The 27585-nt window shown below is 39.4% G+C and overlaps 1 protein-coding gene across 8 annotated transcripts in view; it reads right to left on the reverse strand.

Moving 5' to 3' along the window:
• The window catches only part of TBC1D5 (TBC1 domain family member 5), a 361094-nt gene that overhangs the window by 98554 nt on the left and 234955 nt on the right, over nucleotides 1-27585 (reverse strand). For all 8 annotated transcript variants that reach the window (XM_081159844.1, XM_081159851.1, XM_081159850.1 and 5 more), the window contains one exon: nucleotides 12049-12191. In XM_081159844.1, the coding sequence (XP_081015970.1) occupies nucleotides 12049-12191 (143 nt within the window). The remainder of the gene's footprint in view (nucleotides 1-12048; nucleotides 12192-27585) is intronic.

Here is a 27585-nt window from a genome sequence, read left to right on the forward strand (position 1 = left end):
CCTACCAATTTCCAGAGGTTCTTAGCACTGCAAATTTCTACACTTTTCGGAATGTTATGGATTACTTCTTTGCTTTGCACATTATCACTTTTGTATTTAGTTTTCTTGGATCTGCTAAATCGGTTATCACTGATCCATCTGTTTTCCTACTTCCAAAATTGCTGTAATCTCCTTCCTAAGTCTCTGTGTCTTGTGGGTTTGCGCCATTTTAATGGGGTTTTAGGAGCAATGGGGATAAATGTGATACATTAGGCAGTTAGACAGACGTGAGCAGAGTAGGAAGGATAAGCCAGGTATGGAAGGTCACCAGGGTGGAAAGCCCTGGCTGCCTAGCAACGGACAATTGTAAGATAGAAATTCGCCCCCAGGGCGACCTTTCCTCTCCTACATATTACTGGTCAAGAGGTTCAAACCCTCCCCTGACCTTTCCTCCCCTGGCGTGTTGCTAGTCATGTGGTAGACTCCTTTAGAGGAGGAACAAGGGGGCCAGAAAATAGTCTCAGAGGACTCCCACACAAGCCCTTGCACAACCCAACCCCTCCATTAAGCATTAAGCCCTCAGGACAATGTGGTTCTGACCAGCATCAAATAATCTTAAGAACAAAGCCTCAGGTCTGTTGACCACAGAGACAGAGTTTTGGTCAAACTAGAGATAACATCTAGGCCTCAGCTGTGTTTCAGCTCCAAGCCCAGAAAGCAGCAAGGCCAGGCAGGGAGATGCCATGGCTATCAGTATACACTGTAATGACTAATGACTCCCTGCCCTGACGCTAACCAATCAGTAGAGACCATGACCCTGAAAGGACACACCTGGAAAGCTAATGAATATTCTATTGATATCCTTCCCTGAGACCTCCAGATAAAAGGCCTTAAAATAAAGGACCCAGCTCACTCTCGCTCTCACAAGCCTGCACCTTTCCCCACTCTTTCTTTCCTCAAGGTGTGTACCTTTGCTTTCTTTCTCTTAAGAGCCAAGGGCCCTTCTTTTGCTTCTGTACTTGTTTCCTGAGCCCGTGCAGCCCAGCTGGCTCACTTCTCCCATGGCTCACTTCATCTACCTGTGACTGTCTAAAAAAAATTTTGCTTGTATTTGGGCCTTGGCTCTGAATTCTTTCTTAGCCAAAATGCAAAGACCAAGGTTAGGGTCAGGGTTAGGATGAGCGTTAGGTGCCATTTGCCGTAAACATATGCATCTCACATCTGATATCCTCAATCACTTTTTAAATGATGTTTCTACTCAGCACCTAGGCAGGTGAGTTAAAGGGGAAGAAGAATTAGGTAGGAGGCAACTGAGTGGATAAACTTGGGGAAGTAAATAGTCAGGAGGTCGAAGATCACCATCTCCCTTTCTCTAATCATCAGAGAAAACAGCTCCAGTCAACTTGCAGGATTATTCACATTCTCTTTTGGTAGCAACAGATGGACATGGAACCTTCAGCATTCCAGTATAAGATTACAGTGGTGCAGGTAATTTTGCGGGCTTTTGCTCAATAAAAGTGTTCTAGAGTTCCTGAACCCATCTATTGTGTTGCTTTCTAGGGCACTGGAAAAATGTAAGAAGGGAGTAAGAAAGTGAAAGGGTAAGATTATGGTGTTAGGAGATAACACTCTCCCTTTATAGAAGGCCAGAAAGAGATATCAACTATTAATTCTGAACATGGAATAGAATTTTGGTAGAATAACATTTCCCCTTTCATATCTATATTCTCATTGCTGTATAAATTAAAATTACTTTCAGGAAAACACAGACATTAAAAAGACAATGTGACACATATTAGAGTGGCCAAACCCCAAAACACTGACACCACCAAATACTGGTGAAGATGTGCACAAGAACTTTCATTCATCGCTGGTGGTAATGTAAAGAGGTACAGCCATTGTGGAAGGCAGTCTGGCAGTTATGTATGAGTTTTCAGGCCTAACCATAGGCTGTTAAGAAGGATGAAAGCAAATTTTGTGTGTCAAATGACCAGTCTAAAGGATGCCCAGATTAACAGGTAAACATTACTTGTGTGTGTGTCTGTGAGTCTGTGTCTGGAAGAGATTAGTATTTGACTCAGTAGACTAAGTGAAGAAATACACCCTCAACAGTGTGAGTAGGCATTGCCAATCCACTGGGGCCCCAAATGGAATAAAAGGTGAAGAAAGGATGAATTATCTCTCTTCTTGAGCTGAGATGTGCATTTTCTCCTGCCCTTAGATACCGGGAACTCCTGGTTCTTGGGCATTTGAACTCTGGGACTTAGACCATTGGTCCTCTAGTTCTCAGGCCTTCAAACTTGGACTGAATTACACTATTAGCTTTCCTAGTTCTCCGGCTTGCAGATGGCCTACTGTAGGACTTCAAGGCCTCCATAATCATGTGAGCCAATTCCTGTAACAAATTCCCTCAAACACACACACACACACACACACACACACACACACACACGAATCAACAGAATTAGGTTTCACTTGATAGGCCTCACAGGGGAAAACTGTCCTCCCCATTCATACAAGATGGTGTAGAGCCAGTGCCTCGTGGTCTCTGAAAGGAGCTGCAATCAGGGTTTCAGGCCAGCTTAGCTGATCATGATCTTACACATATTTATATTTCTAGTCCTAGGGCTTTCATTCCTAGATCTCTTCATCTAAGACCTTGGTAGAGGTCCTCTGCCAAGTCCTCCTTAGGGGCTAGGAGAAGGAAATTTTGATGATACTTTTCCTCATTTAACTTAGTACCCAGTACTTTCCCACTCCTAGCACCCAACTCTGACACCCTCACCATAAAACTGTCAGTCTTTTGTTCAGAGCTTCCTGAACAGCAAGATGATCTCATATCTGTGCCGATCCACTTGACCTTTGACCAGTGTGCCATTCCATGGGTGAAATGGAACAGACGGAGTTGACATTTTCTGTTTTTTGACTCTTGCTTGTACCACTGCAGTGAGTGATTAAATGCTTAACACTTTTTTGACTTGTCGCTTTAATTAGCTACTCTGATACCTAGCAGCTCAGCTCTCTCTCTCCCACCCAGCCGAGCTGAGCTCCTGACATTTACCATATAATCCAGCAATTGTGCTCCTTGATATTTACCCAATTGAAATGAAAACTTATATCCACACAAAGAACTGCACACTGCTATTTATAGCAGCCTTATTCATAGCTGCCAAAACTTGGAAGCAACCAAGATGTCCTTTAGAAGGTGAGTGGATAAATAAACTGTGATACATCCAGACAATGGAATATTATTCAGCACTAAAAATAAATGAGCTATGAAACCATGAAAAGACATGGAAAAAACTTAAATGCATATTACTAAGTGAAAGAATATAACCTGAAAGATTACATAGGATATGATTTCAACTATGTAAAATTCTGGAAAGAGTAAAACTATGAAGACAATTAAAAGATCAGTAATTGTCATGGGTTAGAGGGAGGGAAGGATGGATGAACAGACAGAGCACAGAATTTTTAGGATGGGAAAACTACTCTGTATGATACTATAATAGTGGGTACATGTCATTATATATTTATCCAAACCCACAGAATGTACACCACCAAGAGTGAGCCATGAAGTAAACTACGGACCTTAGGGGACTATGACATGTCAATGTAGGTTCACCGATTGTAACAAATGTGATACTGTGGCGAGGCATGTTGACGATGTTGGTTGTGTGTATGTGGGGGCTGGGGGTATAAGGGAACTCTGTATTTTTCTCTCTGAACCTAAAAATTCTCCAAAATAAAGTCTATTTAAAAAAATCTAAACATGCCCAACCAGGCATGGCTCAGCAGTTAAGCATCGACCTAGGATCCAGGAGGTCATGGTTAGATTCCTGGTCAGGGTACATGCCCGGGTTGTTGGCTCCATCCCCAGCAGGAGGCATGTAGGTGGCAGCAGATCATTGACTCTCATCATTGATGTTTCTATCGCTCTCTCTCCTTTCCTCTCTCTAAAATCAATAAAAAAGATTTTATATATACATATATATGTATTTATGTATACATATACATATATGTGTGTGTGTGTGTGTATATATATATATCTCAGACTACCTATTTGTGCTTTTATAAATACTCCATGACACATTGCCATGTGATTTAAGTCTTTGTTTCTAGTCCCTGAGTTTGGGTAAAGCTTTTCCAGAAAAGACAAGTAAATTCAATCAGTAGTTGAAATGAACTGCATTTTGACATCAGTATAATGTTGAACATGCTCTTAATGAGAAAACAGAGAAATAGAAATTCTGGGCTAGGACAGATGGAAACACTGGCAGATAGACAGGTAGTGGCTGAAGAGTAAGTGGGGATTTAAAATGAAATGAGCCCAGCCGGGCGTGGCTCAGCGGTTAAGCGTCGACCTAGGATCCAGGCGATCGGGGTTCGATTCCCAGTCAGGGCACATGCCCGGGTTGCGGGCTGCAGCCGATCAATGACTCTCCCATTGATGTTTCTCTCTCCCTCTCTCTCCCTCTCCTTTCCTCTCTCTGAAATCAATAAAGATATTTAAAAAAATAAAAAATAAAATGAAATGAAAAGGACCAATGTTTTAAACCATGAAGAGGACACAACTGCCACACCAGGCCAGGCCACTGAGTGACTGAAGAGACCCCTACAGAAAGCTGAGGAAAAGTACAGTTTTGTAACTTGCTTACGCTGGCTGAAAAAACAAGGCACGAAGTGGGTAGAAGTGCCAAGAAGAAAACTTTTCCATTTCCAAAGTGTTCAGGGAGATGGTAAATTAAAAGAGACAATAAGCATTTCTGGTTAGAAAAATCTACTATGAAATGGATTTGATTATAGTGTTTTAGCTATTAATGTAATTTACAAGACAAAGGGTATATTACTTTGTAAATTAGAGAAAATGTTTTTCTTTGATATGAATCAAAAACAATAAAAATTTAAATCAATAAAATAGGTATGAAAAATTTTACACTTAATTTAAAAAGCAGAAAATACTTTCTTTAAAAAAACATGCTGAAAAGTGTATTAAAATCATTATTTATTTGAGTTGGACTTCTAAGAGCTTTTGGGCACCTGTCCTTTCAGCAATCACTACATCCAAATCCGTGTCCTCACCCCAAGGTATCTAGAGTGCCCTTCTGTCTGAGATCACCCCACACACTACCTGAGCACATGAAGAACTTCAGATGCTCTGAGGGACAGGGAAGAACTATCCCAGGTGGTTTGGTCCTAAGATCTTGCAATCTAGTTGAGAAGATGGGACTAATATGCACAACAAGGAACAAGACAAGATGGAGTTAATTAAATGCTACCTTGAGTGGTATTGATTAAAATCTTATAGGACTGCAAAAGTGAGAGATCGATGAAGGCTGGATTAATTGGAGAAGGTTTAGGAAAAATCCACCTTGCCTTAGGCCTGAAGAAAGGAGGAATAAATAGGCAAGTAGAGCCAGGGAAGGAGGTAATACATGCATAACTTACAGTATGGAACAATGCAGTAAAAACAACAACAGTGTGATGAGAGTGTGGCTATTAATAAACCTTTACAGGAGTAATGGCTCATCAAAACATGTTCTTATCCCCTAACGTTTATTTTTGGATATAATCTTAATCTATATAATCTGGCTAAGAATCCAAAAGGCACTTCTTATAATACACAAGAAAGTAAAAATGTTTACAGTTTGAAATGTCTGGGAATAATTCTTGGAAATAGACGCCACGCACCTTTAGTAAAGCAAGAGTTTTTCATAGAGCAGCCATCTAACCATCATGTCCAAGGTCAAATTTTAAAACATGTACAGATATAATGTTCATATTGATATTTTTTCCAATGGGGAATTTTATTTTTTCTTAATAAAATCAAGGTAGGACTCTAGGAACAGAAAAGGCGATATGACAACCAGTCTGTTTGTCACTCGCCCTGGGGCCTTGAGCTGGTTTCTTAACCTCTAACCTTGGAGGTTGGGCTCGGTTTCTGGAACCTCATAAAGAACATGGAGTTTACAAGAAATCTATGAAGTGAATATCATACCTGCCTGACTAAATTACTTTCAAACAGAATAAAAGCTTTGTTAAAGGGATATAAAGAAAATTATAAGAATACTTAGGTTAAAAATTAAACCTGAGGTGTGGAGAGCAGTGATAAAGACAGAGTAAGAACTACCCAGGGCACTGGGACCTGACCTCACAGGCTGAGTGTGCCTGTTTTAGATTACTGCCAAGGGCACTGCATTAGCTTGCTAGGGCTGCTGTAACAAAGTACTCCAAGCTGGATGGTTTAAAACAAAAATTTGTCGCCTAATAGTTCTGGAGGCTGGAAGTCCAAAATCAAGGCATTGACAGGGCCATAATCCATCTCAAACCTGCAGAGAAAACCCTTCCTTGTCCTTCCAGCCTCTAGTGGCCGAGATGTTCCTTCTGAGGGCTCAGAGGGAGGATCTGTTCTATGCTGTTCTCCTGGCTTTCGGTGACAGCTGGAACCCTTGACATTTCTAGGCTGCAGATGCATCACCCCTCTCTCTGCCTCAGTTTTCACGCAGCGTTACTCCCCGTGTGTCTTCACACCCTCCTCCCTCCGTGCATGTCTGTGTCCACATCTTCTTACAAGTACACCAGGCATATTACATCAAAGTCCGTCCTATTCCAGTACAATCCCATTTTAACTAATTACATCTGCAGCCACCCATTTCCAAATAAGGTTATAGTCTGAGGCACTAGAGGTTAGAACTTCAACATATATTTCGGGGCAATATAAATCAACATATAGTAGGCCTAATTATCTGTGCTTGTAAATCAGGACTTGGGACTCAATACAGTAAATCTTAACCATTTTAGGTTACATATTCCTTTGAGACGATGATGAGTTATATACCCCTGGCCCAGGGAAGTGCACACCTACACAATATTTTACACAGTATCAGGATAATCAAGGGCCCTGTGGAACCCTCTACTGGACCCCAATAAGGAATGCCATCACTGAAGGAAGGCTCTTAGTTTCCCCCAGTGCAACATTCTTTGAGCTACAAACATATCATCTGCAAAAGAACACCTGCAGCGCCCAAAGCCATCACCAGCCTGGATGCCCCAGGCTGGGCTTCATGAGTCAGAACCAAGTGAGAAGGAGTGAAAGCCTGATAGCAATGTTCCCTTTGAAATGTTGAGGCTGACAGACTGTCCAGCCTGTTTGACATGTCAGCTCATGTAATTAGCACTGCCCTCCACGCTTCTACCCCGTCCTGCATGTCTGCTTCCCGACACTCTCCGCCCTCTCAACTAAAGCCTCTCCCTTGAGCCGAGCCTTCCTGCAGTCACTGCTGCCCGGCAACCTCCAGTGGTGGGATGGGGCCCCCACCCTGCTCCTTGACTCTGTTTCCAAACCACTGCTTCCTATCTTTCCATAAAACCCCCTTTCCTCTGAAGTCCGTGCCACACATCTATACCCCCCATCAAGCCCCTTCATGACCCTCATCTATGTGCCATGACGGCTGGCAAATAGGGGGCACTCCATAAACACTGGTTGAATGAATGGCTGATTCTCTGAGTCAATGACTGAGTAAAGGCTTTTTTCTTGGTCCCTCTTCTGCATTTATTTGAGACTTTCAATGCTTCACTCACTATGCTCCCTTCGACATCTTTTCCTACCGCGATGCTAGGTGAGGTGTCCATGGAGGACCAAACAAGAATCCCAGTTCCCTCGCAACCTCTTGTTCTTCTCAGTGACACTTTCTCCTCTAATAACGTCAACCATCCTGGTCACACCCAGAACTGCTGTGTCCTCTTGCTTGACCACAACCTCTGATTTTAGCTTCATGCCCAACCTCTAATCCCTTGATACTCTTGATTTCCCCATAGTCTTTTTCCTCACCATGTTTCCCTCCTTACACATCCTAAGCCACCCTCTTAAAATGCAATCACAACCTCCACCCTATTGCCTCCCTTCAGATCTACCCATTTTTATTTGGACATGGGCCTAACTTGAAGCCTGAATTGTGATGTGCCTCCTTTGAATCTAACCTGGACTGTTGAGCATGGCTCGAAAGAAACATAACCTTGAGGCCTGGTGCCACTGCAGGATCTTCAACAGCTAGACCTGGCTTGTCCTAGTGCTTGGTCAGCCATCTCTCCCACACTTCCCAGTCATTCCCCTCACGTTCCTAACACTACCCAGCCTCATTCATAGCAGACAACCTTGCTTCCTCCTCCGGCAGACATGGAATTCCTCCACTATCCATTTCTCCACCAATAAACTGGTCTACTTCTGAAATTTGCCCAGTGCCTCCTTCCAGGATCAGCACCCATTTTTATTCCTGTTCCATAGCTATTCTCCCACAGGACTCCTAACCTCGTCCCATGGCCTCTGAGTCCTTGTATCTTCTATTATTTCACTCAAAGAATATTTGATAGGAAGATAACTGTGCACTGGGCTCTGTTCTAGATGGTGGGATAGAGTAGGAAAAAAAGAAGAAAAAGAATCCTGCCTCTCATTTGAGGGTGGGGGTATGAAGACAAACAATAAGAAAGTTAAAACTTCAATAATCTGTAAGATAATTTATTTCTTAAATCTCACCCATGCAACAGGAGGGGAAAACTAATGCTGACCCTTAAAGAAGAAACTTAGGCTGGTTTGAGAAATAACCTCTCCATCAGTCCATCAGTTCTTCCCAGCTCTCAATGTGCCCTGATCTCATTCTTTGTTTTTTTAAAAATATATCTTTATTGATTTCAGAGAGAGGAAGGGAGAGGGAAAGAGAGAGACAGAAACATCAATGGTGAGAGAGCCACTGATCAGCCGCCTCTTGCATGCTCCCTACTGGGGAATGAGCCTGCAATCCAGGCATGTGCCCAGACCGAGACTCAAACTGAGATCTCCTGGATCATAGGTCGATGCTCAACCGTTGAGCCACACTGGCCAGGCTGTCCTGGTCTCATTCTAAAGACAGCCACTCAACCTTCCTTTCCCCATATGGACCTCTACTTACATCTTTCCTCTTCCCTTCTCTGTTGACTCTTTAAGGATTATTCTACAGACGCTATTTCCACATTCATTCTTTTCTATTTAGTTGACATTTTAGTTGAAAATGTAATGCATACATATAACAAGAGCAATAGCAACAAAACTGTAGGGAAGGTTATTATAATTCTTAACTGTCCAGTCACTCCTTACCCTACCACAATCCAGCTTCTGCTCCACCACTCCACTCACTCCATTCTGGCAAATACCACATGACTGCCTCTTCACAGGACCAAATCCAAATGGACTTTTTCCTGCCTTACCTTACTGTTCCTCAGCACTCCTGACCCCCATCACCTTCCCTGGCTCAGGTAGCACAGTTTTGTGAGGTTGCAACATAATCTCTTCCTTGGCTCTTCCTTCTCTGGTATTAACGCTGGAAGCTAACTTAAACACAAGAGTTCCACCTCTGCCCGTGTTCTCTTCCTGTAAGCACCCACCTGATCGATCAGTAATTCTTAAGATCCTAATGGGACGCCTTTGAGAGTGAAAGAGGATGGCATTAACAATTACTACTCCTAAAAAGCAGGCGCAAACCAAGACTGTCCCAAATAACCTGGGATATATGGTTACCCTATTCTTAGGGGATCATATCCACCACTGTTAAGGTTTTAACTAATACGTACCTATCAACCATTCACAAAATTAAGTCTGTAGCCTTGATACTCATTGAGCTTTATTTTCCAAATCTTCAAGTTATTATTTCTACAGATGTATCAAATTCAGTATGGCCCAAACTGAATTAATCACTTCCATTCCTAAAACCTGCTAATTCTTGTATTTCCTATCCAAGTTACACACACTACCGAGTCACTCAACTCTCCAAGCTGGGGACTGTTTGAGACTTCCTGTTCTCTCTAACCCATCGGGTTTAATCACCAGGACATGCTGACTTTAGTTCTGAAGATTTCTCTTATCGAATATTTCTCCTCTGGAATACTGTCATAACCTTTTATCTGGCTTCCCTGCTCTAGTCTTGTCTCTTCCAAGTCTTTCCTCGCTGTTGCCAGAGTAATTCGCTCACTATCACTCACAGGATGATAAGACTTTTATCATGACCCCACTCTCCTTTACTTCTTCAGCCTCATAACCTTATTCTCTCTTTCACTTTGCGCTACAATAATACCAAATAGCTTGTAGAAACACACACACACACAACCCCCATTAAGCCGTTTCTCACTTCTACACCTTTGTTCATGCTGTTCCTTCTTCTAGGAATGCAGATCCCCCTCCTTAGCTTGCCAACATCTACACCACTCTCTCTGGTCGCAGCTGGTTCAGAGGGGAGCTCAATACATCTTCTTTATACTTTCTAGGTACCTGTCCACACCTTGGCCACAGAACTGGATGTATTAGTTTGAAATTAATTATATCACTCTTTCCTACAAGCTGGTAGGCTTCTTGAGGAAGGGGCAGTGCCCCTTAAGTACGTAATGAGTAGTCACTCTGTTTTAGAAGACTGCATGCACTGTTATTAATCAAGCAAATTAAAATAAGTTGGACTAAACACTGAAATGAATAAACTTCATTACCCCTTAGCATAGGAGACAGATGAAAAATATAGTTATGCTACATCAAAGTTAAGAAAAGAGTAAATACTTAATTGTTTAAGACTACAGAAAATCAGAATACATTTTAACAGTTCTTTACTATGAAAAGTTTTGTGAAAATACAGGGTAGGACAAAAGTAGGTTTACAGTTGTGACTACACGAAACACAGTTTATTCTTGTATTATTATTTATGCGCTATTGTATTATTCTCCAAATATGTAAAATAATATAATACAAATGTAAGCCTACTTTTGCCCCATCCTGTATTATCCAAAGAATTTTTTTTAAATAAAAGAAGTTTCTCATTCCTGTATTTTTTATTACTTACATTAACAAAAAAATTAAACAACTTTAAAATGGGAGACTAGTATTAAATATAAAAAAATTTAGTATCCATCAAATCTACCCAAACATCCTTCTCTACTTTCCAGATGTTTCCTCTTATGATTCCCATGTTCTTATATAATTAGCTCTGACTCAAAAAGAAGCAGCTTTTCACTTTGTCTGTCAAAAATCCAAAGTATTTGACCTTCAAGGCACAGAAAAATCCCCACAATTTTTGGATAAAATGTGGTACTCCTGTCATTTATTCATTCAAGCAATTTTGGGGGAATTAAAAAAAGTATAATCTAAAATTTTAAAGAATATTATTAGTGTTACCAGAGGCATAACAAGAGCATCTGGCACAAGTGGTATTCAGTGAATAAATAAAAGAGAACCACACAGCAATTTAACAGTCAAGATTATGAATGACTTGAAACAGTTTATATTCTTCTGATAAAGTCCTACTCTTATGACAGTTTTTAATTTCCTATTTAATCATCACTTTGTGCAATCTTTCCTAATTATATTTTGGCTTACAAATCTTATTTTGTGGATTGTGATTATTTTTCTAAGAAGGAAAACAATTTGAGGTATTTTGAAATTTAAAACATGCTCTGATATTTTCTTCAAGCTGAGGATTTTCTGACTATTCAAAAGGGACAGGCACTGGTGCTCCAACTAGGGCAGGCACCTTTGGGTAGATCTGATGAGATGAAATACAGCTACTATTTGGCACTCTATTGAGAAACACATTTGGCTAAAATATAACTGAGAAGTTAAAATATTTTTAAATGCAATATTTATTTTTTACTGGTAAGTTGCCGATACTATAAAAAACAGCTCTACTCTCAATAAATATCCTTGAATACTACCTACCTGTCAGAAGGTGGAGCTCTAAACATATCTGAAACACTGGCTTTTTATATGTGCATTTCACAAATATGTGTAATGAGGAGATTAAAGCAGAAGTAAAGTCTTCAGAAAAATGGTTCTGAAGAATATTCCAATTTTCTCATGATAAAAGTACCCACATCTCCCAGTATGTACATAGTTAACCAACAAAAAAAATTTAGTATGTTCCTTTGAAACTTCAATATACTGCCTACTATAAAATGTAGGTATGGTAATTCAGAATAAAAGATAAAGTATATTTAAAAGATAAAACATTTAAAATCAGGATCACCTACTTGAATGTAGGCAAGGTCATAAACACTTACAAGCATCTCGGATATAGAGCAACATGGCTATGAAGATATAATCCACTAAACCCAGGCTGAGGCCATCTGCAAACAAGGCATCCCAGACCACGAGAAGATCCTGTAGGGGGAACTCTCGCCCAAACAGCAGCCGTACCCACCGTCTGGAGAGAAACAAAACCAAAATTCAGAAAACAGTACGCTTGACAGTAATGTAAAGAGAAATCATTTTCTCCTATAACTGTGAAAAAAAAATCATAATTTTTAACTGATCACACTGAGCAAACATTATATATCAAGAATATAATAAAGCAAAATCCAAGTTTTAAGCTTTCAAATGAATTTTACGTTTTATAGCTAGACCACAGTCACTCAACTTTATTCCTATATGTATAAAACAAAAGTACAACATTCGAAAAGTGTAGGAATATTTCATATTTAATATAAATCACACATAAAAAAGGCAAAGAGAAAATTAAATGTATAGTGGTCTGAAAAGTGCCTCATCTGTAAGTTGAGTTAAAAATTATAATTTTCCAAAATTTCATGATCACTACTGATTTTTTTTTTGTTAACTAGACTTTTGCAAATGGTTATATGACAAATATAGCCAAACAGAAAATTTCATTCTCACATTTCATCATATTTAAAAAAATACTCATTTTAAAATTAAATGTGGGGGGAAAGGATACCTACTATTTTGTCAAGCACAGAGTTATTTCAAATGAAACATAAAGTGATGCTTGATTATTAACTTTAGAATAGATACACAGTATCAGTGAGCCGATAGGCACATTTTTCAAAATGCAGCTACTTCTATGGCCAGGAAAATGGATATCTATGCATAAGCAGCTGGTAAGAATACTGAACGAGGTCTGTATATAATTATACGGCATAAACAGTTGCACTTCAGACTTTCAATAAATGCTCACTAAGTTAATATCTAATTCTTCTAAGAAAATTCAAATAATTCACTCTGATATGTTTTTATCAATTTATTGCTAATTTTATATAACATGGCTACAACTTCCTTACACAGCCTTTCTCTAGGAACCGCATCTAGAATTCTATTTGATTCTGACACATAGCAAAGAATGAAAACTTCCAAATTACTAGTACCCCCAAATAGTACAGAATAGAGGAAACTGTTTAAAAATCAACTAATAGATGTTACCATTTTGCAAAATTTGAAACCAAATATAACCATCTGTGGGGTTAAAGTGAGGCCAAAAAAAATTCAAATACTTTCTTCAGGAATTATTACATTTAAGGAGGAAGCATAGCTATGACAATATAGTGTATAATCACACATATATATCAGTTTAGTAGGAACCATATGATCTAATTCTTAAGTTCCTTTATTCATATTATCAAATTAATCAACAGAATAATTAAATTGTATTTTCAACTACATCTTAAATTACGTTACTCAATTTTTTAGGAAAAAAAATAATGCCTAAGTAACATTTGTCTTTTTAAAAATGTTATAGGCAGTTTAAAATTTTTATCTACCTTTCGATTCTTACTCCACTGCTAATATGAGAAATAAAATATACCTTTTTATCCAGTGTGCCTGTATTTATGCAGCTTAGGGGGAAAAACATTTCTATACATACTTCTAATTCTTTCAAATAACAAATGCTAATATTTACTGTTTTAAGAAGCAGACACATATCTCTAAACTAAATAGGTGCTTTCTTAATTACAAAGAACTAACTGGTCTTGCAAAAAGTATCAGGGGAACCAGAAGAACAGACAAAGCAAAAAGTAGCTAGCCTGAGCCATCCTGGGCACCTGTTTAGAGGGTCTGTAAACTGAGAGCTATATCTGCACTGTTAAATGACTGAACAGCTAGAACGTGGTTATTTGCAGTTACTCAAATGAGACAACCGGAAGAAAAATTCATCAGCATGAAAAAGTGGTGAGGATCTAATGTATAACACGGGGATTCTAGTTGGTAACACTGTATTGTATAATTGAAATTTGCTGAGAAAGTAGAACTTAAATGTTCTCGCCAAAAAACACACCAAACCAAACAAACAGAAAACCCCCAAATAAATGCACTAGGTGATGGATGCCGTCATTAACTAGATGGGAGGAACCCCCATCAAACATCAAACCATTATGATGTACACTTTAAATATCTTACAATTATATTTGTCATTTATTATACGATAAAACTGAATAAATGAATGAATGAATGAATGAATAAATAAAGTGAAAGAATTATCTTGGTTCAGTGAACAGGCACATTTTGGCCCTTTCGTAATTAAAAATTCTGTCATTTAACCGATTCCTTCTGGTTCAAATCTGGATGCTAGTATAAAATTCAAGCATCGCACCTATAAAAGAATATAGTGCCTTGAGCTTGCACCTTTCATTCTGGGAGTGTGCATTCACCTTTTCCTCATCTGAATAAACCCATTTAGTATCCACCGCTGCTGTTTCTTGAAATGCATTGCTTTGGCTTAGCTTTCCTACATGTAGGGGAAAATTTTTCTCTGTTTTCCCTGCTTCCTTTTATTGAAACCAAAATCACTTTTGAAAAAGCTGACATCATACTTAATTGACATCATTTAACAAAAAAGAAGTTAAAAAACACCGCAGGTGAGAATACAGTACTATCTCTTCCCCACTATCTCTTTCCCCCTTTCTCAAAGTTCAGATTCCTCCCATTTTCTTATGGACAATCATATCTTTGGTTTCATCACACATAGTACATCAAGAGGGGGAAAAAAAGCCATTTTAAAGAGATAATTTATATTCCTATTATTTTTGTAACGAAACGCCCAGCTATTGCTCCAACTTCTCTTGCAACCTTCCTGCTGACTGGGGTTCTGTTAGCTTAGCCTCAAAAATGATCCCACAGATACATGCAGCAATCTCTACTGCAGCATCGTCAGGAGGGGAGCTGAAAACATCTATAACCTACAGTGAATAAAACCTATCCTTAGAACTACATAGAATGTAAGTCTTCAGTACTTTTATATTTAATGTGTAATCTATGATGTGCTGCTTTATAAATGTTTCACATTGCTTTATTTTCGAAGTTTTGCCTTGCCAAGGCCACTGCTAAATAATTCCAGGGCAAGGGCCAAATTGTGTGTGTCTGTGTGTGTCTGTGTGTGTGTGTGTGTGTGTGTGTGAGAGAGAGAGAGAGAGAGAGAGAGAGAGAGAGAGAGAGAGAGGGAGAGAGAGAGAGAGGGAGAGAGAGAGAGAGGGAGAGAGAGAGAGGGAGGGAGATCCAAAACGTTCTCTGTAAAGAGCTCTGTACATTTTGCTAAGTGCTCTATGTATTTACCAAGGTCTTGTTAAATTCACTGTAAAGCCAACTGTCGTGCTTCCGAGAAGCAAAGGTGCAGCTAAGTTGGAAATATAGGCATTGATCTTGTTAGTGGCAGCATAAAAATAATTCAGTAAGTGCAAAAAAAATCCAGAAACACGTAAGAAAATTTTTATTGTTATTAGATATTTAGCATGTTTCTTTCATATAAGACTCTGTCAGTTGTACATACAAGTTTATTAAATTAAAGCAAAATACAGTTTCCTCTATTTTATATGCAATTATAGGAAATTAAGGACAAATTCTCAAAATATTTAAGAATTATCATATGACTACTAATGGAATGCTTTGGGACCAACATTGACCTTATCAATAATTTAATCACTTTTACTCCAACTGGAGTATATGTAGTTCATACATATATTCACCACAAACAAAATTTCCTGTGCTATTCTAGGCTTTCTTCGCTGAGCTTAAAAGCCAAGGAAAAATTCAGTTCTTTATGAAATGAGTTACCAATAGAAATTATTTCAGTAAGCTTTTCTATTCTTAGAAAGGAAAATTTACTCTAAGAAATGAGATCTTATAAGGAAGTCACTCATAAAATTAACATGTTTTTATTGCATTTAGAAATATTTAGGGAGAGTTTAAGTTACACTTAAGGGTAGCATTAAACCTTTCTTTTTCCTTTAAGGATAGGTTCAATTTAATTGCTCGATACTATTAATTTTGCTTTATGTATGATACACCTGCAGATTGCAGTGCTTGTTAACATATACATCTTATCACTTGTGATAATACAGTAATTCATAATTTACCAGATCTACTTAGTAATTAAAGTCTACACAAACAAAAAAGACCATCTAAGGTATTAAATTTAATTATAAACCACCCAAAGACAGGACAATTTCTGTATCTGCACTTATATCACTATTGTCAAATTTAAATTTCATTGCAATTAAGCTGCTATCCCCAGGGGATCAGTAACTCCTCTTGGTATTATTGCTTGGTGAATGACCCATGGAAACGCCAAGAGAAATTCATTTTTTTCAATCAAGTTATGAAGATGACCAATTTGACTGAGGTCTAAATAAACATAGCTTCAATTCAACATGGCTGTAGTGGGATTATACCTGCAGAAAAATTTTATATACTAGATATTCATTTACTTTTTCTTTTCTTTAATGGCACGTTAGGAAATATAGACCCAGCCACCTTAGGACAAACAAGTAAAGAAGTAAAGGCATATTTAATCTAACAAGCATTATAAGGCATCTTAAGTAACCTCGGATCATGAAATGGTAACACTGGGTAAGCATATTGGAACACAAAAGAGCAATGTTGGATTTTGCTTAATGATATTAATTTTCCTTTTGCTTTCTGTTCACCTGTATTTAATTGAATTAATTGGGATGACATTGGTTCACAAAACCATACAGGTTTCAAGTGTACAACTCAACAAAACATCATCTGTACACTGGATCGTGCGTCCATCACCTAAAGCAAAGTATTTTTCCGTCCCCATTTCCCCTGCTTTGCCCACCTCCGCCTACCCCCAATCCCTTTCCCTCTGGCTATCACCACACTGTTGTCTGTGACTATGTGTGTTATATATAGAGAGATATCTATACATATCTATATGTATCTCTCTATACACACACACACACACACAATTTTTAATTCCTTTACCTTCTTTGATCCAGCCCCTAATCCCCCTCCCCTGACAGCTGTCAATCTGTTCCATGTATCCATGCCTCCGTTTTTATTTTGTTCATCAGTTTATTTTATTCATTATATTCCACATATAAGTGAGATGAAACGAGGTTTGTCTTTCTCTGCTTGGCTTATTTCAGTGAGCATAATACTCTCCAGGTCCATCTATGCTGTCGCAAAAGGTAAGATTTCTTTTTTTTTTTTTTCAGTAGTATTCCATGGTGTAAATGTACCTCAGCTTTTTTATCCACTCATCTACTGTTGGACATTTGGGCTGTTTCCAGATCTTGGCTACTATAAATAATGCTGCTATAAACATAGGGGCGCATATAGTCTTTTGAATTGGTGTTTCGGGTTTCTTCGGATATATTCCCAGAAATGGGATCACTGGGTCAAAAGGCAGCTCCATTTTTAATTTTTGAGGAAACTCCACACTGACTAACTTGGAAAACTAACAATTTATTTTTAAGCAATCCATGCCTGGTAAGGAATAAACAAGGAATCCAAATTCTGTATCAGTACCAGAGAAAAACAAAAGCAAATCTAAGTTTTCATCTCTCTGGTTGCCATCTTCATGACTGAGTTTAGGCTCTTCTTATTTTGGTTTCTTCTGTACTCAGTTCTTTTTAATTAATTTACCCTGAGTTTTCCTTTATATCAACTCTGTGAAAACAGTCTTAAAATTAGAATCGAGTATTGTAGCTATTATAATTAGGGCCACAAAACGTTCCCATCTTTACTTCTAACTTCTTGGACAGCAAAGCTACAAAAGATGAAAGCTCCCAAAATAAGTCATTTTTTCTAATTTTACATTTCTTCTTCTTCTAATGGCTCTGTAAAATACATTATTGGAAGATGTTTAGCTTGTTTACTAATTCTTTAAAAATGTAGTCAACTGTTTCAATTCAATCTTCTTAAAAATATTTGGGATCTGCATGCATTACAGAAAGATTTGAAAAATTTGGATATTTCAACCCCATCAAACTCTGCTTCAAAACAGAAGGAAGTGTAACTTCGAATTAGTTATTACCATTAACCAACTCAAATGTGCTCTCTGCTTTCTCCTGGTGATCCATGGGTTGAACCCAGCTTCCACTGGCTTTCTAGAAACACATGTTAAACCTAATTTAGCCTCCAGAGGATAAGTACGTAAGCTGTTAAGAGGGTATTTTTGACTTTGGGGAAAAAATTCTATTTTCCTTTCAGAGGACAGTACATAGCCCTTTATTAAGGAAGGTTTCTTATTCCAAAAATAAGTTCCTAATAATTAGCACCCATTCCTACTGTAATTTATTCTCTTTGGCAAGTGTTTGAAACTGTTTTTTTAATCAGAACTATAATATGCCCTTTGCAAAAATAGTTTGAATGGAAAGCAAAGCCTTGTGTATCTGTTTTTCCAGGGGTATAAGGTGCTCATGGGAATGTTGAGCACAGATGACTGTCATGTTTTGAGGCTGTAAAATGACTGAACATTTTCACTTTCTCTCACACACACACACACATACACGACTCTCTTTAGACATATACCTGCTATTTAGATTAGCAGTATAAGATTTCAAGGACTGTTTCAAGGACTAAGTAACGTGTGATTTACCAACGCGTTCAAATAAAGCTAGTGATAGATGGTAATACTTCAACATAGATTCAGTTGTATGAATAGGTTGTGTTCTCTTTGAGAATCTTATTGTATATTCCAACCAGGGCACAGCTGGAATCTTTTTTTAAAAAGTAATTTTATTGAGTTTTAGAGAGAAAGAAAGAGAGAGAGAGAGAAACATCGATCAGCTGCCTCCTGCATGCCCCTCACTGGGGATCGAGCCCCCAACCTGGGTGCGTGCATGGGATGACACCCAACTGAGCCACGCTGGCCAGGGCCACAGTTCGAATCTTAGCCAGGACTTGAGGATACAATGGGGGTAAAAATTACTAAGAAGAAATCTCTCTACCCTGCCACTTACTTGGGCTCAACTACAAGTGGGCTACTGGCATCTCCCCGAGAAAATTACTTGGAAGTCACTACTGAATGTGAATAAGAACATGAAAAATTAACGTACAGTTGGTGGTCATGTTGGGAAAATTAATTTTAGGCTCTGTGAATACTAGTTTTTATTCATACTAGACAATTTTTACTCCTCGAAAGTCTGTAAATAGGCTTTGTTCTGTCATTTTACCTTCAGAAAAGGGAATTATGATCAAATCAGTTTTCTAAAAGAGCATACAGAGAATTGCTAAAAATAATTGCTCCTATCCTCCCTAATCTGAAACTCATTAAAAAACAAAACAAAATTCAAATACCAATGGGATCTTAACCTTAATGAATAACACTTTTCAACTTCCTCTGCATCAACCCCCTAATACATTTATATACATAGTTGGGAGAACTGACATGAAGTGTAACACTAAGCTGAGAAACACCAGAATCCATGCGATTCAGAATGGAGGTGAGATCGCAAATATGTAGGCTGGTCATGTGTCATCAAGAGTCAGACTGAACCCATCCCTAGAAGGTAGCAGCACAGGCTAGTTCCCTTGGAACTCTTACCACTTACCTAGAGTTGTAAACACCCTTTGGGGCTGGTTTTCACTCTCTTCTCTCTTTCCCCTTCCCACAGGCACCCGGACCCCCCTGGCTTCTCAGAGGCTAGCTAGGACAAGTGCTTCACTCAGGCCTGATGTTTAGAGCTGCCATATCTATTAGTGTCACTGCTCCCCAGTTACACTTTCCAGAGAAAAAGGCACTTATAAACAAATCCCAGCTAAAGGCTTAGCTACTGAGAGAGTGGTTTTTCTCCCTTCTCCAACAGGTCACAAGCTCCTGGGGGTTGGTGCTGAGCAGAGAGTAAGGGGTTAACAAATGTTTATTAAATTAATATGAATCCTCCTCCCCATGTCTGCTCTTCTTAACCTGGAGTCTTCTTGATCTTGAGCCTATATCCCTGACCTCTCCCAGGTTTCCTAGCTGCTCATCAGACATTTCCCTGGGCTCCTCTCATCTCTGCAGAAATCCCTGAACACAGGTACAAAGTTATAAGTGATTACACCTGTGTAGGAGTTGATCAGAACTCCTCAGCCCTCTTGGACCTTCACCCTTCATATCCTGAACCCTGTCCCTCCACCTGCCCATGCCTCAGATGTTCCTCAGCTCGGCCTGTTGTCTACTAGGATTTCACTGCTCAAAGTGTGATCCGAGGACCAGCTCTGTCACCTGGGAGCCTGTTGGAAATGCAAACTCCCAGACTCCCAATGTAGTCCTACTGGATCAGAATCTTCATTTTAACAAGGCCTCTGGGAGATCTGTGTGTATATTAAATTCCAGAAGCACTGGACTAGGCCACAGATTCCTATTTCCCGCCCATTACGATGCTAGCTGCCAGGGCTCCTAAAACCCACTGTGAGTTCATGTAGTATGTTACCCCTGGGGAAGGCTTCTCAAAGGCTGGGGAACTGGGACACTTTGAATTTCAACTGTAGCAGGTACCGTGCTAGGCCTAGACTGAATGCTATGCTGACAACTTTCAATCATTGACATGGAAATTATCCAAAGTGAATTCTAATTCAATAAAAGTCCTATCAATCTGGGTTCCCATAGACACTTTGCATTTTTCTGTGCCCCTTCCCCTTCAAGTCCCCAATCAACCAGGGTATGTATAGGGAATGCAAACTAATGGCAAAGTTAGCAAAATATAATTAGGAAGGTAAAAACAATTTAAAAGCTTACTAAATACATTTCAAAGCCAAGTATCCATTGTTTTTTGGTTATCCACCATTTGGGATTCTACAGGGTGGGTCAAAAGTAGGTTTCCAGTTGTCCGTATGGAAAATAATACAAGAATAAACAGTTTCTCATACTCACAGCTGTAAGCCTCCTTTGCCCCACCCTGTATGTCCCTAGTCCCTGTCCATTAACACAGGGAAACGAAGAGCTGAACGTATCTGCACGGGGCCCGGGTGACTAACAAGGGCCAAGCAGAGACAGAAGGGGAAAGGGAACCCTGGGGGCGCCGGCGAGGGCGCGGAGCAGGCACCACCACCGGGCACTAACTGGGCGCGTGTGTGGGCTTGGGAGGAGTTCGGAAGTCCAACTCAACCGGCACCAACGACCTCTTCCCAGTAGGGGAAGCAAAGTGGAAACGACAGAGGGTTAAAGGGAGGCTGCCTCTCCATTTTGTTCCGAGTTCCCCAGCGACTAGCCGAAGCTCCGCGCCCAAACCACTTTATCAACTGTGAGTGTGTGTGTATAAATTTTTTAAAAATAAGGACAAATATACACTAAGCAGAGAACATGTATTTTCTTATGAAGAAAAGATTGCCACTTGATGTTTTAAAATGAAGGCACATAATTTCTGATAATGGCAAATATCATGACTTCATAGAACTTTTTGATTTCTAAAGGTATTATCAAATATATGATACGAAAATGACTCTCTAAAAGCAGTATTTCTTCAAGTGGTCTGTGGGATATATGGGTTAGAATAACCTGTGGAGAAATTCCTGCATGTTTCTGAGCTAGGTGACTTCTTTGCTCACCCCCCAGTACATAATCACAGACCCGAACAGGCAGGGCAGTCACCCGAATGTCACGGGTGTCTCAGCAGAGGCACACGGCAGAGTCTGAACAAACCCCAATCAAAAGCAGACCAGAGATCTGCACCATGGTAATTTAACTCCTTGCTCAGTGTTCCTTCCATTCTTTTACATTCCTCTTGACTTCTCTTAATTCCTAAAGCATATCTAATTCAGATGTATATTAAAAATCACCTCTCCCCATTAATGACCCAGTCGTGAGACTCAGAATGCACAGTATCTACTGTTGCTGTCATCTGGGTGGTAATGTTGTCATCTGTGTGGCAACTGAGTTTCTCAAGGAGAAGAAACGGAGCTTTCTGAAGAACTTATTTTGTGAATCACGATCTCCTATTTCATGAGTACCCGTTACAATACAGTAGTAATTACAGCTACAGGACCCTACATGATTTAGAGAGCTTCCTTTCAAGGAAACTCATTAAGGCAACTATAAAGAACTAAGAACTTACAAAGAAAAATTAATTGCCACTTTTGGTCAGCTGATTTTAGAAAGACTTATGAGGTCTAGAACTGTATATTGGGCTAAGGAAGAGAACGGAAACTCAGTGAAGTCCAGCTTACTGAGGGCATCACGGTATATAATACGTTCATAAATTAATCTGCTCGTAAACCAACTCAAATATGAAGCACAAAAACATCACATAAAATACTTTAAATTTATTTTCATCAACAGTACTCATTTACTTTCCACATCAGCTAGCAGTTACTGTGGCTGGCTGCTGATGCTGAGAAACTACAAATCCTAGACTTCAGTCTGAAACATTGCTCTCTGGCACAACCTCCTATCTCACCATCTTTCTCACTTTTTAAATTCTTTTATTTCCTGTGAATTAAAATAAAACTATGTGGGGTTACTGTTTTGTTAATTGAGTAATTTTTTTGCAAGTGTTGAAAGGAGAATTTTATAGTCTAAAAGAATATACAATGAGAAATAACCTCTCTTCCTATCCCAGGTCCTCTCCCTCCAAATCCACCTTGCTAAGGTGGCTAATGTTCTTTTATAACATAAAGACATTTTGAGGAATGTATGAACCTAATTTTACGCACGCGTGCAAATAACTGATTATCTTTGCATAGTGTATCTTGGGAAGAAGCTAACTGCTTAGTTCATGTAACCTCAACACTTTAGTTTGATTTAGAACTTTGACTGCAAAGAGTAGTACTGAGTGATCTCAGGAAAAAAGGGGAGATTTAGGAACACGGTAAAACAGTGGTTCTCAAAGTGTGGCTTGTGGACCAATAGCATCAACATTACCTGGGAATTTGTTTAAACTGCAAATTCTTGGACCTTACCCACCTAATACCTATTAAACTAGAAATTCTGGGCAGGGCCAAGTACTTTGTATTTGAAAAAGCCTGTAGATTCAAGTCTGAGAACCACTACTTTAAGAGTATAAAAGAGGCCCAGCCAGCCTGGCTCAGCAGTTGAACATCGGCCTATGATTTAGGAGACTGAGGTTCGATTCCCGGTCAGGGCACATGCCTGGGTTTCGGGCTCGATCCCCAGTGGGGGGCATGCAGGAGGCAGCCAATCAGTGATTCTCGCTCATCATTGATGTTTCAATCTCTCTCTCCCTCTCTCTGAAATCAATAAAGATATATATATATATATATATATATATGTATATTTTTTAAAAAGAGTATATAAGAGGATACAGTTTTGGGGCCAAGAATTACCAGGGACCACGGAAGTTTTAGTGACCCCTAACTTTTGTTCATAGCACTTACTACTGCCTGATATAATCTCCATTTCATGTTTTATGCTTTATGTTTACTGTCTAACTCCCCCATTATAACAGAAGCTCCACAAAGGCATGGACTTTACTTTGTTGCCTTTTTATTTCCCTTTAAGACTATAAAATCAGTGCTGGGCATACAGTGAGTGGATGTTTAATACATCTCGTTGAACAAACATAAACTTTATAAAGTCCAGTTAAGAACCATGGTACGTTAGAGCTGGATGTGCCTGTAAAGATCTTCTAGTCCTATCTCTGTCAGCTACACAAGAGATGATCTGGGTGGGGATGTGATCACTGCTTTTACATCTAGTACCAAGAGCTGCTCTCCTTCCATGCCCATGATCTGTAATCATCTGGCAGGCCAATGGCAAATGGGCAAATGAGGAAACTGAGAGGTTGAGTGAGTTGTCAGCTTAAATAGTGATCCGGGCAGAACTGCAACTCACTTTTGAATGTCTTACGTTACAGCACAAGACTCCTTCTTCCTTAGGCCTGACTGTCCCTCAAGAGTTTGCAATGCTGAGTTGCCAGTTTCAATTACTTTCTAAAACATGAGTTATTTCCTACAACCTCAGACCTACACACACACAAATGGATACATTTACCAGTGTGGCTCCAGTAAGCAGGTCTCCTGACGCGTCTGCTTGGTGAGTGTCCCGCCTGCCTCTTGCCTGCATCTCTGCTGTGCCCCAGTCGCCAGGCCTACGCCTCGCACTTTTAAATAGGCAGTCTTGGACCCAGGAACAAACCTCAAAGATAAAAACTGTAAGCCTTCGCCCTCCCACCTAGTCAACTTCCAATCTTTGGCCTCTCTTTCTGATTGCAGGCTACAGACAGGAAACACAGTAGGGCTGCCAGTGCCCAGGGCTCACCTGAAGCTAGAGAAAGTGAGTTCGGCGAGCAGGTTGTTTTCTTCCTGCCACTTTCGGCTGCTCACTTACAAGCAGGAGCAGGGTTTGGGTGCTGCTAGCGCAGTAACACAGAGGGCCGGAGGAGCAAGGGCGCTGCACGCACAAGCGTGGAGCCACGAAACTCAGAGCAGAGCGTGAGCTGAGGACTGAGGACACGTAGGGACCAACTGACAATGGAAAGGCTGGGCGGTAAATGAAGTCAGGCTGGAGTTGGAGATGCGGTAACGAAAGTTGGAAAGACAAAGTCAGAGAGTAGCATGCTTGAGGGGGAAGTTTTTGAGGTGGTACAATTACTGGAAAGAAGATTCCAGATGTGACCATGAGAGTGGGAAGCTGGAGGTGGGGGGCAGTGAACGACTGGCCAGTACAGGCAGGTACTGCCTGTTATATAAAGCGCACTGACTTCAGGAGCCACCTGGGTGTTGGGGGGAGTATTTCCTACTTATCCTCTAAATCAGCTTTAGAAATTCAAATTAATGCTAATTCTTGGAGTCTGTATAAACTGTGGTGATTCACGGACAGGGGAAGCAACATTTATTGAAGACACTTGTTTTGAATATTTTATATGTCTCCATTTTACAGATGAAGCAGCTGCAGCCCGAGGACAGTTAAGGAACTTGCTCAAGGATACAGAGCTATGAAAATGGTGGGTCAGGATTAACACTGCTTGCCCTCAAAACCAAAGACTCTTCCTATTTCTTAATTAGCACCTTTAAAGAAAGCCGAAGTCTTCTTAAATATAACCTCGTCAACAAGAGAAAATATATCTTTCTTCTTCCAAGGATTGTGGGATATGGCCTTTCACTTCAAGATCTAGCCAAATCCAATCACTGAGACCTGGATAAGTCACATTTTGATAGAAATTCTCTACATAAATGGTTTTCATATTTCCAAGGAATTATACAGAAAGGAGTCAGAACCAGGGACAGCTGTCCTTTCTTTTCCTTTCCTCAGCCTGATATTCAAAAGGGTAATTAAGGTTGGCAATTTTTAATTTCTTCCAAAGTGATCTGACTTTGTGTATTTAAAACAAACACTGCATTCAATTTTAGGGGGACAAATTTACAGATAAAGCACAAATAAGCCAGTCAGGTTAGAAATAATACTGAAACCTTTATAAAATCAATTACCCATGTAGCCTTTCAATCAAAATAAGATGACAAAGACTTAAACTTAGTCTAAGCCTTAAAATCTGAGCACATACACTCAAAGATAAGGAAAGCAATTATTTCTTGTAAGGTAATTTCAAAAATGGTAAATATTCATTTGGTAATTATTTTAATAGATTGTACTACTAAACACATCTTGTTAAATTATGATCTTATCTGACATGGGCCCTTAGCAAATTTTTTTCTGTCAAAAAATGAAAGGTCATGAATGATCAAATATGGCTGCTCTTTAAGTACAGATAACTATTAACAGGAGATATAAGGGTTGAAGATCACAATATGTATATTTTATAGTCAATATCCTTGAGTTGATATTTCCACATGCTAGAAACTTGCCCTGATCCACTCACTATCTCATTGGGTCTTTCTGGTGGTCAGGACAGCAGTGCAATAAATGACTCTTAACTATAGTGAGAAGGCCGCCCCGTCTAGGACTCCACCTAGCAGAACCGTAACTTTCAAATTGAGAAATACAGTAAACCATTCCTTGGTGATAACTGCTCTACTTTATCAGCAGAAAAGTATTTGTAATGCCTACTTGCATATTTAACTGTTTTAAATGTTGTAGAACACAAATTAAGTAGGTATGGGTCCTGCCTGCTAGAGTTAAGAATATAAACAATGACCTTTGCGTTAAGAAGTCTGTACAGAATTCAGTGTGAATTTTAAAGAGTACCAAGATATGCAGATGGATTTCAGCTATTGTGTTGGAGAATTTAAGTGATGATTTTCCCCAAAGACAAAGAGCCGAAGTGTTACCTAGACAGAAGAAACAAAATGCATATTCATATTTACTGGAGGTCTTATTTTGGCACAATGAGCCTCTCAGAAGAATTTTACAAGCTGTTAATAAAATGCCCAAATAAGTATTGCAACAAAATAAGGTTCATGCTGACTTCTTGTTTCCTATGCACTATTCCTACGCTGCTATCATATTTTACAGATACAGATCACTTTCATCTTCACTGGGCTTCCACAACATACAGCCCCCATTTTTTAGAGCTTACAATGTGTCAGGCAGGGGGCTCATGGTGTATATCCATTAACATATTTAATGCCCTTTCAGAAAATGAAGTGTTATTATTCTCATTTTACAGTTGAGGAAACTACGGCTCACAGAAGTTATATTACTTGCCAAAGCCAGCTGGTAAGATAGGAGAGAGGAAGCTCAAGCCTAAAGTATGGGTGTGGGCTTAGCCTCTGCCAAGAGCTGTGCAATGACTTATTTGATGAGCAGAAAGTAAGGTCTATAAAACAGAAGAATTTAGAAACAGAAAAGCTATGTTTCTCCATTTATGAAAACAATGATACTATGTTGCTTTATCAGTTAGGATTACATCTGGTTGCAAGTGAAAAAGAACGAAACAGTGTCTTAAATATGGGGTTTATTTCTGTCTCACATATCAGAAGTCTGAAGTAGGTAATTGCTGGTTTTGGTTCTGCAGGTTAAAGATGTAAAGGCTGAGGTCTCTAAAGCTCTCTTTGGCATTCTCTCATAGATGCTGCATCTACAGTCATCATCATCATAAAGAGAGAAAGTAATTAGAGGAAAGCATGGGGGTCTAAGTGAAGGAAGCAAAGCTTTGACATGAATCCCCAGCAGCTGACTGGAGATTAAACACGACTGGTCAGAATTGTGTCGCACTGTACACCTGAAAGCGGGTATAGTATCATTCTAAAAACAACAACAAAAGTCCAATGAACTCTAAATCAGTTATTTTAGTAAGGAAGAAAGGGTGAACGGGTATGAGATGGGTAAATAGCATCATCTGCCACATTTAACAGGAAAAGATTTGGGTACAGTAGAGTTTCATTGCAAGTGATATAAAATGTATCACATATAAATAACTTTGCAAGAGAGAAGATAGAGGGAGGGTAACTGTCTACCAAGAATCTATTCTGGCTTTATTCCTTCCTAAACTAGATTTAGTTCGGTCTTGCATTTCCCCCCAACATTGTTCAAAAGGAAGTTGATAGCTAGAGGTCAGTGGATCTGAGGTGTGGCCCAAGAATTTTCATTTCTAACAAGTGCCCAGGGGATGTCGATGCTGCTGGTCCAGAAGCCACCATTTAACAAACACTGCTCTAAAGACAGACCCCAATTAGTCTAAGGTAAACAGTAGATGATGGTCCCCCTGAGAACTGTTCATGGTCTGGGG

This window comes from Miniopterus schreibersii (genome assembly GCF_964146895.1).
Source record: "Miniopterus schreibersii genome assembly, chromosome: 15".
NCBI lineage: Eukaryota > Metazoa > Chordata > Mammalia > Chiroptera > Miniopteridae > Miniopterus > Miniopterus schreibersii.